Source organism: Chamaea fasciata, unplaced genomic scaffold (assembly GCF_029207755.1).
Source record: "Chamaea fasciata isolate MVZ Bird 193981 ecotype frontalis unplaced genomic scaffold, bChaFas1.0.hap1 SCAF_7, whole genome shotgun sequence".
NCBI lineage: Eukaryota > Metazoa > Chordata > Aves > Passeriformes > Sylviidae > Chamaea > Chamaea fasciata.
Genome location: NW_027094092.1, coordinates 37806111 through 37820091, shown reverse-complemented (window position 1 = coordinate 37820091; position 13981 = coordinate 37806111). Strand labels below are relative to the sequence as shown.

General features: G+C 47.7%; 2 protein-coding genes across 11 annotated transcripts in view; one reads left to right on the top strand and one right to left on the bottom strand.

Moving 5' to 3' along the window:
- Window positions 1-9640, top strand: part of RALGAPA1 (Ral GTPase activating protein catalytic subunit alpha 1) — a 133292-nt gene extending 123652 nt beyond the window's left edge. For 4 of the 10 annotated variants that reach the window (XM_066188435.1, XM_066188447.1, XM_066188445.1 and 1 more), the window contains one exon: window positions 8292-9640. In XM_066188435.1, the coding sequence (XP_066044532.1) occupies window positions 8292-8446 (155 nt within the window). In that variant the 3' untranslated portion in view covers window positions 8447-9640. Of the gene's footprint in view, window positions 1-6594; window positions 6710-8291 lie in introns of those variants that run through there. The other 6 variants (XM_066188446.1, XM_066188444.1, XM_066188436.1 and 3 more) reach the window with 4 other exon arrangements.
- Window positions 9641-11743: 2103 nt separating this feature from the next.
- On the bottom strand, window positions 11744-13147 carry INSM2 (INSM transcriptional repressor 2). Its single transcript, XM_066186898.1, has one exon. It carries the CDS (start codon window positions 13145-13147, stop codon window positions 11744-11746), a length of 1404 nt encoding a protein of 467 aa, XP_066042995.1.
- Window positions 13148-13981: the final 834 nt, after the last annotated feature.

The window sequence follows — 13981 nt, the reverse complement described above, 5'->3', positions numbered from 1 at the left end:
ATATTGAAGGGCATATTGACCTCATGATGCTGAGATTCTGATCTTTAAAATGTACTCATGTCTTGGGTTCATTTTTTCTGTCTTCTTTTTTCCCTTTCTTCCTACTAAGACAAATACCTCATTACAGTAAATTTCTAAAGAAGAGGCCCCTCTACATTCATCATAGTATATTCCTTGTGACAAAAGCATCAGTCTTTTTGGTCCCAACAATCATTCCTGTATTTTCAATCCTGCATTCAGAACAGTTCTGCTGCCCCACTCCCAGAGTAAGTAGGTTTGCCACCATACAGTCAGGGAAGCAAGGGAATGTAGACGTAATGATGCTTCAGCCTTGCACAATTAAAAATCAAGTTGAACAACTTGTATTTTCTTCTGCTACTTCCTTGGTGTGAAACGTTGAAACTAGCAATCTTTTTGGCCCTGTACCACCCCTTCACAGATGAGAATGATGGTACTTTAGTCACTGTAGAAGGATCTGAGTCACACGTGGTAGTGGTGATTTGTGATTGGAAGTGAAGCTGAAATACAGAAGTGAGCAGTCTGTGTCTGGCAGGGCTGGAAGAATTTCTCATTATCTTTTCTCCAGTCCAAACTTAGGACTCTTTTTTTATTCCAAATCAGAGCAAAACCTCAAAACTTGGTGACACTTTCCAAAGAATTCATATTGGAATGGCTGAAGCTGAAACCTTACGCATTTCTGAACTATTGTCCTCAAGTCAACCACTTGGGTGAAGATACACTCAGCACTTTGAGATGGTAAATTCAGTGTGGACTGCTAGAAACCCAAACAGATCAACTATCTACATCTAATGAAATAAGTTCACTAAAAAAATAATATGATTGTTCAATTAAAAAGCATCCCGTGCATACACACAAGGGGGCAAAATTAAATTTTAATCCTGACATTTTCTAGGTTTTTTTAAATTTTTGACTTTATTTTCTTGTGACATTTGCCTTGTGTAATTACTTCCATTTTTGTTTTAAAGTATAGGGCAAAACAGAATTTCTATAACACTGATTAACAGCCCCAGGATACATAAGCAAACTGCAACCTCTAGAACCACCACCTCCTGCAGACTGAGATAGGACAGTGGTTTGTAGGAATGGTAAGCTCTCTTAGCTCTGCCTCAGTCTCTGCTAGTGGAAAGACTGGGATTTTTGCCAGTGGGTTTCACTGTTATTTGGCAGAGACAAATAGGCTTACCTAACACACATGATTCCAGCTAGGTTCTGAAGAGCATTCTTCACTGGACATGGACTTGCCTACTGTTTTTCCATAAACTTAATCTTTTTTTACTGTGTTCCTTCTCATGCTTCTTAGTTCTTTCTCTTCTACCCAGTTCTGGTCTCCTAGGTCTTTAGACCATCTCTTCCTCACCTTTTTGCCTTGCTTTGCAGCTGCTTTTGCAGTCTTTCTACATCTGCTTCTCACTTCCTTTCTTCTATTTCACAGAATTAGTGAGAGACTTAATTGACTTGATTCTAGCAAGGCTGCTGAGTGTGACAGACAACTTGGCAAGATTTGGACTGAAAGTTTTAAGAGTGGCAAAGGGCACAACCTCCACAAACATGATTGCCCTCTTCCCTGAAGGTCAGGTGGGACATGCTGAAGTATCTTAGAAGACCATCAAAATTTGCCAACATGAACAAAATAAATTTTCCCCTGTGGTCATTCACAGAGACAACACTCAGGGCAGTGTTGATCCAGACAACGGGGTGTGGTAAGGCCAGAAGAACTGAGAGTAGTCTTACTGTGCAGCATCCTTTCAGCCTTCACCTTGGTGAATTTTTCACCTTTGAAAGTCAGAACTGATACATGAGATTAGTCTTGGCAGTGCATATGTTATCATACCTCCAGATTCCTCCATCTCACCTCACTTCTAATTTAGTCTGTGTGTAGTTAGGATTCCATTTTAGATGTAAATAGGTAATTTCTTAGTCAAATAACCAACATATTACCATTAGAAGATTCCAGATTTTTTCAAAAGGAGTGTGAAAATGTTGCATTTCGACTTTGTTGACCCACCTCCTTGTTCAGAAGCAATTGAAATGGCTTTGCATTATAGCCCCAAAATATCATAGCTGATCAGGCTATGGTATTTGTCACTTGTCAAATCTAAGAGGAGAAAAATATGGAACACTTCCTGATGTTTTCTGCCTCTTAAAAACCAAAAAACATCTATTTGCTTTTTTTATAGAACTTTCTGGCTTCACATCATTTGTCCATAAAGCTTTCATATATAACCCTATTTTTATATTTTGGATAACTAAATATTTTGTGGCGGTGGTTAAAGAATTATATTTTCCAATTCAATGTTCCCACTGAAACCACTCCAAACCATGTGCTTGATCACACACCCCCTCCCCTCAGCAGGCTGCGGAGGAGAACTGGAGACATTAAAGGCATGGGTTGAGATAACAACAATTTACTGGAAACAGCAATAAGATAAGAAAATGAACAGCAGCAACGAGAACATCAATACTTATGACAGAAAGTACAAGAAAGAGGCAAACAATTCACACAGCCACACCCCATCCCTAACAATAGCCATGCTGCACCAATCTGGAAGTGAGCCCTTCCCCCATCCCTGAAAAATGACACAAAGTTGCATAGAATAACCTATGTGTCCTGGCCACGCCACCTTCTGGCTACTGCAAAAATCAACTGTCCTGGCCAGAACCCGGACATTTCCCCCCCCTTATTCTGTACCATCTCCATCATGCCCAGATCCTACAACTTCCAACTATTACATACTTATACCATCATGTATACATAAGCATGAACATCATTTCCATAGTCAATGACCATCCCTCCAAGCTGTTCATTGACTTCCTTTAGTCGATGACTGTGGGTTCAGTCCATCCTAGATATCTTCCAGGGCAGGAGGGCTAGTGTGCTGTCAAGTGGTTGCAAGCTGCACCAGGAGCTCACAGCTGGAGCAGTTCATCCTCATTGTCCACAGTAGTCCTGGCACACATTGGCAGTATCATTCAGCAACCACTTTTATACAATTCAACATCACAGACTGTTCTAACCCAAAAATCAAATTCCCTGGAGTTATGCACTGTATTTCCCTGTCCCAAGTGCACCCAGGTCCTTGAGCAAAAACAATCCCATGGATGGGTTTGCCTTTGCTTGAGGCAGGATTAATCCAAACTGTCTTCCCTAACACATTTCTCCTATGCTTCACAAGGACTTTATATCCTTCTGCAGTACATTGAGGTTTTGATTAGGCAGGGAAAGCAAGGTAGATTGTCTAGTGTTAACTAACTAGGGGGCCTGTGCTAAATGCAGATCCCAGTGTTGAAGGTCTCACCACCCATTGCTTTCAATGTGGTTTTTCACAGTCCACTGTAATGTTCCATTTTCTGAGAGACTGGTGCAGGATAGGGAATATGATGCATCCCCTCAATATCATGCTGGCCCCAGTGTCTATGAAGATATTTTAGAAATGATCCCATTGTCCAACTTTGTTGTTTTGGGGGTGCTATGTCACCACATGAGCTGCTTTTCAAGGATGGTGTTGTGGGCAGTGATGTGAGGGACAGGGTGAATCTCCAGACATCCAGTGGTTGTCTTCATCATTGTCAGCACATAGCGCTTGCCTAGGCAGATTTGTGGAAGTGTGATATAATCCATCTGCCAGGCCTCCTCGCATTTATATTTCATCCCTCATCCCCCACACCAAAGAGACTTTACCCATTTAGCCTGACTGATTGCAGTGCATGTTTCATGGTTATGAGTAACCTGGGATTTAGTGTTCACTCCTCAGTCAAAAGCCCGTGTGGATGTTGCATCTGTTCCCTGATGACCTGAGGTGTTATGGGCCCACCAAGTGAGAAATAATCACCCTTATGTTCCAGTCCAGATCTACCTGAGGCACTTTAATCTTGGCAGCCTGATCCACCTGTCCATTGTTGCAGTGTTCTTCAGTAGCCCAACTCCAACCCCCCCATATAATCAGCTACCAGAAAATGAAGAAGTATACTCTCTTTTCACAGATGGTTCCTAGAATTTTGTAGGGATACATCAAAAATGGAAGGATGATGTATGGAGTCCTACACGGTGAGTTGCAGAAGCTGTTGAGGGACAAGGTGGATCAAGTCAGAGTGCAGAGCTGAAAGCCGTCCAGCTGGCCTCAGGTGTCCTTGAATGAGAAGAATGGCCAGCATTCTACCTCTACACTGACTCATGGTGGCAAATGCTCTGTGGGGGTGGCTACAACAGTGTAAAAAGAGTGATTGGCAGCGCAGAAGGAAACCATCTGGGCCACTGAACTGTGGCAAGACATCACTGCCTGGGTAGAGAAGTTGGCTGTAAAATTACATCATGTAGATGCACACACATCTTCTGTATTGCTCCTCTCTGGAGCTGCCACAGCATTCTTCTTGCAAATATTCTCTCACTTTATCAGGGTTGTGTACGTGAACTGCTGAACCATTGGAGCAGAGAATTTCCCCCAAAAATGGCCTATTCTCTCCCCCATTTTACGCTATGCATGACCATCCACCTTCAGGGCAGATCTCTGAATGACATCCCAGGAAATCCCTGCCTTGATTCTAAATACGGTGGACTGCACTGAGGAGACATGGCAGATTTAGCAACAAGAATATGCTTTTCTTAACATCCAGCAAGAATTCAAAATTCTCAAAAGCTGTTTTAACAGGTCTGAAGGAGGAAAAAGGGGTGGAAAGCTGGGGAAAATCAACTCCCCTGTTTCCCTCCACAGACTGGATGTGATCATTAATGACTCCCAGAGCTAGTGCCTGAGTAAGGATAGGAGAGAAACACTGAATACACATCCCAAATGACCTTCATTGCCCTTTATCTTACTATGTCATAAACTGATACTCCATAGTACAGCAACAAAGCAATCCCGATCCCCTCCCTGCTCTGAAAAAGAGCACCATTATGAGCACGTAGTGGATTTACTAAAACATGTACAGGGTTAGGTACCACACCCACATGAGCAGACCAAGCAACATTGCAACCAGTAGGTCTAGACCTGATACAACTGATCAAATCAGATTAGATCAAACTTGTTTTCAAGTCACTCTGGGCAGTTCTGTTGTTATCTCAACCCTTTGTGCCTCCCATTAGGCACCAAAGAAGGCTTGTGGTTTAGGAATGGTATTCTCCAATTCCGTGTTCCCACTGAAACCATGTGCTTCTGCAAACCATGTGCTGCTCCATCACTCCCCTTCTCCTCAGCAGGTTGGAGAGGAGAATTGGAGGCATAAAAGGTAAAGCTCAAGAGATAAGAACAATTTTTACTAGAAACAGCAATGAGATAAGAAAACATACAGCAACAACAACAGTGCTAATGACAGAGGGTACAAGAAAGAGGCAAACAATTTGATGTAGAAGGGGAACCCCCCCCCACAATAATACCCAACCACTCCCTCCACCGCACAACACTGACCGAGAAGTGAGCTCTTCCCCAAAAAATGACACAAGATGGTATAGAATAACCTCCAGGTCCTAGCCATAACCCCTCCTGGCTACTGCAAAAATTACCCCATCCTAGCCAGAACCAGGACAATTGTGGAGAGAGATAAAGATAATAGCATTTTATACTGAAAATCTTAGAACTCTGAAGGGGAAGCAAAACCTGCAAAATTTTTATATACCATCTTTAATATCCACATGTGTGTATGAGTGTATGTATGTATATATATGCTTATCTAAAATTCAAAGAAATTTAGTTACTAATAATCTGTTAATTTCTGTCAGACTTTAAACATATTTTAAGTGCTGTTATTCTTCACTCTTCTGGTGTGGTATGTTCAGATGTGAAAATCACTTTACATGACTTCTGTTCTTCAATAGCTCTAAGTTTCTTTTAAAAAATGTGGTTAAATGTGAATTTGTGCTTTTGTCCACAGGAATTAGAAACAAATTTGTAAGCTACAACTGGAATAATATTTTAATTGGAATAATGGGGCAGACTGAGTTTTTCTTTATCCAACAACTCATGATAAAATTTCACACTAGGGTTTAACCCTTCAATGCAGACTAACTAGCTTAAAACTAGCTGCTTTTGCTTTTGTATGTGATTTCAGGAGTCTCATGTTAAGACTGGCTATAATTTTAACGGGTTCAGTACTGTGAAACAGCTGGAGAGCAGAAGCCATATATCGAGTTGCCATTTGTCTTTCCTTCTCAGTTGTGTGTATGTGTGTGAGTATTTATCTGTTTTCACCAATGTTAAGCAAGCATTTCAGACAGTGTTTAGGTTGTATCTCAGTTGCTATTAATAAGGTTGTTGGATCTGGATAATGTTATAGAATTCTTTTCTTTCTCTCTCCCTTCCTTTTTTTTCTTGTAATGCTTAGTTGGTAAGTATGATGCCGTATTTCAGAGCTGTTGCTTCATTGCACATAACTAACTCATCACTCTCTTTAACCTGTAGCATGAGCAGCAATTGCATAATGAAATTCGAAATTCCGTTTTCTGTGCTCATCTGTTAATACCCTTCAATCTCTGCGGTTCGTGTCTCATGTCTCACACCTGTTATCTTTTATCTTCTCTCCTTCCCTTTCCTCACTTCTTTCCACTCCTCCTTCCTCATCACTTCTTCATTCTCAACAAAGAAAGAAATGCTGTGATATTTCTTCTCCTTCCAAAACCTCCACTAGAAAGCATTGGCCACATCAAGGTAAAGGGCAAAGGCTTGAAACGGAAGGTCTTTCACGCTAGCTGTGAATGGTATGCTGTGCAAAACAACAACGGTTATTTTCTATTCTCTAATTTCCACCATTTGAAATGCTTTAATTTCTTGTAAAATCAGAACAAGATAGAATTTCAGAAAATGCGAATGCATGTTTCCCTGCCTGCCTTTTTCTGTAAGGCACAGTGAGTCAGGCATTATCATGCTTTTCCAGATTGTTTGGCAGTGAAGTACCTAGTTCATGAACGAAATTACTGTCACCAGCTGGGGAACAAATAACAGCCCTTTCTCTCCCCTGTCACTCGGATGGGTCATGTCAGTTTGAAGATAGGAAGTATTGTGCTGTTGCTCTGGAGCAGGCAGGTGAGGGACCAGGCAAGAACAGCCAGGTGGCTAAATACCACATGTTTATGACAATCTTTTTAATTTGCTCCTAGACTTCTTACCTTACGACCTCATTTGATTTTAGAGGAATCTTTCAAAATAAAAAATCATGACCAGTTTTGAATGATTTTTGCACCCTTTATATGTGAAATGTATACTGAGGCAGAGAGACCTTCAGTTCTGATTATTGCATTATTATTATTTTAAAGAATTACTAGTAATAGCATGATGTGGAAGAAATAGCGAGTGATTTCTGGCTTACTGCAGTCCGCAGGGGTTTCCCCATTGACCTGCAGGACCAGGCTTCTGTCTGTAAATTAGATGGGTTAGAAGCCTTCAGAGGCAACTGAGGTAGTTGAGTTCAATCACACTGTCAGTCTCTGTAAATGGCTAATGAAAATGCAGTTTAGTTCTATGGATGGAAGTTCATAGTATTAATTTTCTGTAGCATGGGAAGGAGAATGTGATTTTGATTTCATATTTTCTCCTTTTCTTTTTGTACCTCTATGGAAGAAGATTTGGAGACAGGCTGTTTGTAGGAAAGAGCCTTGTCCCTTGCAGTGAGGACTCTGGGGCCACTGGAGCGTAGCTCTGGGCACTGGGCTAATTAATTACATATTGTTGTCTCAAATTCATCTTGTTCCTTTTACAAAGAAACGTTAACATATAGTGCATCCAGTTAGTACAATCTGTTCAAGCTTCTGCCTTGTGGGCCCTGTAGGAATTTGCCTTTTGAAGCACCAACTAAAGTTGGTATGGGAGAAGATGCTTTGCTCTCTCAGTTGGCCCCCAATTCACTCCACCTCTTCAGCAGCATTCCTAGAGCTCCCTTCATGTGCAATGAGCTGTTAACCTTCATGTTCTCATTAAAGACTGGATTCTTCTGGGTTGTGGTTTGACTAATGATTCCCCATCCCTGCAAGGGAACTGGAGCTGTTTGTTTTCCGGGTTAGCTGGAGAACGTTGCCCACTTCAGTGCTGCCTCAATTGCTCAGAGCAAGGGGGTTCTGCAGTCCCATAGCTCAGTGGTTTCTGGAATCATCTTTTCTCTAGGGGTGGATTTGTGGCAGTTGATAATTCCATGAGCAATACCATCACCCACAGCTGGTAAAGAGCTAGGAGATGCTGTGGCAGTGATAGCAGCACTGAAATTCCTGTCTGCCCCTTGCTAAGAGATCCCGTGCTGCAAGTGCGGAAGGCGGCACTGACCCATCTGGTTCTTGCTGTCCTCTGCAGGCTTCTGCCCAGAGACTCAGCTGGGAGAAACTCCAGCAACAGCAACAGCACAGGTGGATGGAACAGACTTAGCCTCTCCAATGTCTCCTCGGACTAGCAAGAGCCGCATGTCCATGAAACTGCGCCGCTCCTCTGGCTCAGCCAACAAGTCCTGAGTGGCAGGATGCCTGCAGCTTTCTAGTGAAGACCAACTGGCCACCCTTCCCGCAGCGACTCACCGCGTTCTGGTTTTTTTTACTGCTCACACCTTTCATTCAAGGATAATGTCTCATGTGTGCACGCCCGTGCCCTGCATACTCCTTTTCTGTATGTTTATTTTAAACAGTGACACTGGAATTTTACTTTAATATTTTAACTTGGGGTTTTTTTATCAAACTCCAGTCTGCCTTTTTTTTTCCTTTGCAGTGCAGTTTGTACCCTGCACCTTTTGCCTACTTGGATGATTATGGATGATTAACTTTGGGTTTTTACTCTGGTTGATCTTGAGTCAACATGGAACTGGAGACTGCAGTTGGATTACACTATATTTATTGTGCCCCATTGCAATTTTCTCTGTAACAAAGAAAGAAATATGTACAATTTGAAAATGAATGTACAATTTTAAATTTAAGTTGCATTTGTAAAGTCTTTGTCAGATGTCACGATGTTAATGCACAAGATGTGTACAGATTATTTATGTTGAGAATAAAATAGTTCAATGGCCTTTCAAGCATTACAGAATCCAAATGAAATAATTCGCTCATAGCACCCTTTCATCATAAAGGGATGTATCGTTTCATAATTCTGCAGATAATCTATGCCAGAAAAAAAAAATCACTGTGCTGAAATTCTACTTATGCTTGGCTTCCAAATATTTTTATAATGTTTGCTTTTCCAAGTGGTGTCAATAGTAAATGCCATTGAGTTTCATGAGTTTTAGCCGTTATCATTGGGCTGCTCCATCTAGATGTATATTCTTTTTTCTTACATTAAAAAAAATTAAACACTTTCTTGATAGAAATTCATTGCTGTGATGATGGGTACTAGGGAAGAAAAGGGAACACGCTCCGGGAGCCTGGCCTGAAATGCTAATAATTTCAACCTTCTGAGCGCAGATTAGTACACAAGTTCCACCCACCCAAAGGTATTTTCCTACAGAAAATTAAATGCTCACATTTTGAGTCTAGTAAACAACAAAATGCTGTTAACGAAATGTAGCATGGCATCAGTACTAACTGCATGTGTAAATATATCATATGGGCAACAATAAAAAAAGAAATTATGTATTGTCATTCATGTAGTATCTACAAATTTGTAACGGTTGAAAAGAAGACATGCTATTTAATAATCCAATAAAATTATTCTTACCATCTTTTGTATATTAGTCATTCACCTCACTGATTAGATTATTAGTCCAATTTATAGACGAATTTTGTATTACACGTACATGGAGACGTTAAATGCAATACACACCTTAGTTTTCCTTTGTATTAAAAAGTACATACAAGTTCTCAAGAATGCCCAACTGAAAACTTTTCCCCTTATCTAGTAAATACATTGCATGTAGCTCTGCAGATAATACAAAGCATAGGCTGTTCCCTCTGGCAGGCTGGTTGTTCAAGTGCTAATTGTAGGAGCTGTTAATAATCATCACGTTTGCGTGGTGTGGAGCCCTTCATCTTTGACTACACAGGGAGAGAAAGAGGAACCAAGATTTTAAAAAATACCCCAAAACTAGTGACTTTCTCCAGGGGTAAACTCATTGAATTGCATAAACAGGCATTTTTACCTAAGTCTCTGTTGCCAACAAACGACAGAAAAATGCACAACTTAAAATAACATGCTTTATTTTTGGCATATTAGTAAGTTGCAAGTTTAGCCTCCTTTGTTGGAAAGCAAATGGTGGCTGCATTAGGTTATATTGTATTAATTCGTTCATCCAGGTTGTGGAACTAAAAAGACAAAGTCCATGAAGCACATTTAACATAAAGCACTTATCACTTTCTTGCAGCCTTTGGGCATGATGCATCTTTTGTTCTGTGTAGCAAAATGTAAAACTACAGAAATAATTGCTTTAGAGGATGCTAAACAAGAGATGGAAATATTTTGCATGCTCATGTCAGAGAGATTGTTAGAACAAAGACTACAACTGGGATCAATTTGGTTCTTCAGAAGTCACCAGCTGACCCACTTTGCCCTGCTGAATTCAAGAAAAGCATGAGCTTTCTTTTAAATCCTTTATTGAATTTTCTTGCCCTTATTTTTAGCCTCATCTGCTATCACATTTAGAAACAAGCACTCATGGAAAAAAAAATAAATAAGTAAATAAATAAACAAATACTGGCTGAAATGTCAGTAGCTGGTAAAATCAACAGCATTTCAAAGCATTTGGCCAGAGCACTGTCAAAGCCAGGGAATACACGCCGCGGGTTGCTTTGCTAAAGGTAGGTGTTGTTAGGGAGAAGGAAAGTAGCTTGTCACCTGCGCTTTAGCAACATGTCTAAAGACTGCTTCATGTCCTAATTTCAGCTGTTCACAAGACTCGGGAGCTCACATCAAAAGCGCAGCTCACAGGGAAGAGGGGTCGGAGGCCGCCTGAAAAGGCGAGCCGCACGCAGGGTGCTTTCCGCCTGCCTGCGATGCCGGGGCTGGCGGGGCCGCACGCTGCCCCAGCCGGGTGAGACCGAACTGCCCTTCTGGCCACTGTCCGTGCCGCACTAACAAGCCACTAACGGAGAGGAGCAGCTTTTGGAACGGGCAGCTGCCAGAGACGTGTGTTTTGCCTACCACACAGTTGCCAGAGTACAGACACAGAGAGCAGGAGATGCGTACTTGGCTATAGAAGATCACCACCTCGTATTTCAATTAAGCAGACAGCACGATTAATTTCCCATACGTTTTGCCTAGCTATTATATGACTTGACACTGACTTAATATGAACATTTACCTTCTCAGCTATCAGTACAGAGTACAGCAAACAAAACACCACGAATGTTGAAGCTCGGGGGCTAAGGCTATTAAGACAAGGTCTCTAAATCAGGCTCCTTTTCTCACGAAAATAATTCCTCTCTTTAGATACCCTATATACAGCCGTACTTCTCTCCGTCGCTACAGAAGATGTACTGGCGGCGGGCCGCCACCCGACGCCTCGGCATTGCCCGCCCCCCGGCAGATGCTGGCGGGGCTTCTCGGCTGTTGCCGCCGGCCCGGGGCCGTGTCGGCGGCTGCCCCCCGTTCCCCGGCCGCCCCGGTGGCTGGGGAGCTGCCTGGCGCTCCCTCCACTGCGCTGTGGGCTGAGCACGCCGCCGTGCCGGCGCGGGCGCGCGTCGCTACCCACCGGCCGGGAGACACCGGGCGGCTCCTCCGACGTCGTAGCCGTGAGAGCCGCGACTTTCCATAGGAATTACAGCGCGGCCAGGGCTCGCTCGGCTAGCCCGGGCTCTCGGAGCAGTTCCACCGGGGCGGCCGCGGGCCTAGCAGCCGGGCCGGACGGGCACCTGGAGCAGCAGGACCTGCCTGCTCTCCGGCGGGTGGCACTTGCTGGCGTGCCGCGCCAGCCCGGGCGCGCTGAAGAAGGTGGCGGGGCAGTGTTTGCAGGGGAAGCCCTGCCGCTCGCCGCCCGCCGCGCCGCTCTCGGGGACCCCGGCGGGCGGCGGCGGAGGCAGCAGCAGCTCCTCCCGCACGGCGTGCCACAGCCGGTGCTTGTCCCTGATGTCCGCCGAGGGGAAGCGGGCGCCGCAGAGGTGGCAGGGGAAGGTGAGGGGTCCGCGCTCCGGCGGGCCGAAGGCGGCAGGCCGCGCTGCCCCGTGGGTGCCCAGGTGCTTGCGGAGGTAAGCCTGCCGCCGGAACCTTTTTTGGCAGCAAGGGCAAGCGAACGCCTCCCCGCCGGGACCGCCGCCCGGACCGGGAGCGCCGCCGTGAGCCGGGCCGGGGCTGGAGCAGGGGGCGGCCGGGGCGCCGCCGGCGCTGTCCACGCCGCCGCGGTGCTGACGGGTCGGCGGCGGTGGCTGGGCCGCGGCGGGGCCGCGGGGCCGCCGCTCGGGGCTGTTCTCCTTGCCCGGCGGGGCGGAGGCGGCGCCTTCGGCGCTGGGGCCGGGACGCGGCTTGTGCCAGCGGCGGTGCGAGGCCAGGTTGGCGGGACAGCTGAAGATCTTGTGGCACTCGGGGCAGCGGTACTCGACGCGCACGATGCGGGAGCAGCGGTGCTGGGCCAGCGCCAGCGGGTCCGCGTACTGCTCCTTGCACAGCTGGCAGATGAACTCGCCCAGCGGCGTGCGCCCCGCCGGCGGCCCCGGCCGGCTCTCGGGCCCCTCCTCTTTGATGCGCAGCCCCAGCACGGGCGAGGTGGTCACCTCGTCGGCGAAGCTCAGCTTCCGCGTGGCCTTGCCCTTCTTGGCCGGCGCCTTGGCCCGAGACGGCCGCTTCATCGCGGGCACCGACGGCAGCGGCGGGGCGGGCAGCGGCGTGCGCGGCTGCAGCAGCAGCTTCTCGGCGGGCGGGAAGGAGGCGGCCAGGGGGAACGATTCGGCGGAGGCGGGGGAGCTGAGGCACCGCTCGAAGAGAGCCGCCCGCGGCCCCGCCGCGCTGCACGGCCCCGTCGCCCCCCAGGCGGCCGGAGCCTCCGGCGGGGTGAGCCTGGGGCCGCCGCAGCCGCCGCCGGGGGGCCACGTCGCGGGGCGTGCGGCGACGGCTCCCTCCTCCTCCTCGCACTTCTCCTGCTCCGCTCCCTGTCTAGCGGCGGGGCTGTCCCCGCCGACGGGCGGCGGGGGCGGCGGCGGGGTGGGCGGAGGGTCCCGGTCCGGGTCCCGCTCCCGCGGGCGTGCCCGGTAGGAGCCGCCGGGTCTCCGGCTGCGCTTGACGAGGAAGCCGCGCGGCATGGCGGAGCGGTGCGGGACAGCGAGAGCGCGGCACCGCCAGCCCGCCCGGCCTTTATACCCCCGGCGCCCGCTCCCGCCCGGGCGTCATCCTCCCTCCGGCGGCGGCGGCCAATGAGGAGTTGGGGCCGGCGCTGGCGGCGGGGGGCGGCGGCGGCCGGAGCGGGCCGGGGCTCCCTCCCGCCGCCGCGGCGGGAGCGCTCGGGCTGCGGGGACGGGCGGGGTGCCTCGGGGAGCGTCCCCCCGGCGTCCTGCGAGACTGAGGGAGGTGTGGGGCCAGGAATGGCTCCGAGATAGGAGACACCCCGAGCTAGGTCACGGGCGCTGCCCCTCGGCCGAGGGGCCGGATGGGGCTCGGGCAGGAGCGTCTGTCGTGGATGTTCGTACCGGTGCCTTCATCCGCCGCCAGGGCCGCACGGACCGCCCCGCACGCCCTTCCGCCGAAGGGAGCCGAGCTGGGAACTGGCTCCGTCCTTCCGCACAGCCACATCAGGAGTTTTCCCAGAAGTAGCCAGAAAGCTCCGGTATTGCGGTGAGCTCCCAATGCAAGAGCAGGGCTGCCGGGCTGCCACCGCCGCGTAAAATGCTAAATCACGGCTCTGCGTAGTGGCCATGACTGGTCCCTTGGCAGCCACACCCGCGGGCAGCCCCCCGAGCCCAGGGGAGGCGAGACTGAGGTGTGGCACAGCAAACTGCAAAAGCACCCGAACCTCCCACCATCCCGCCCCGATGCGGCTCCCGGCCCGTTCGCGGGTGCCGTGGGCCTAGTGGCAGCTGGTGCGCCCCTGGAGCAAGGCAGGAGTCGTGTTTGCTAAAGCACTAATCGCCTTTTTAGGG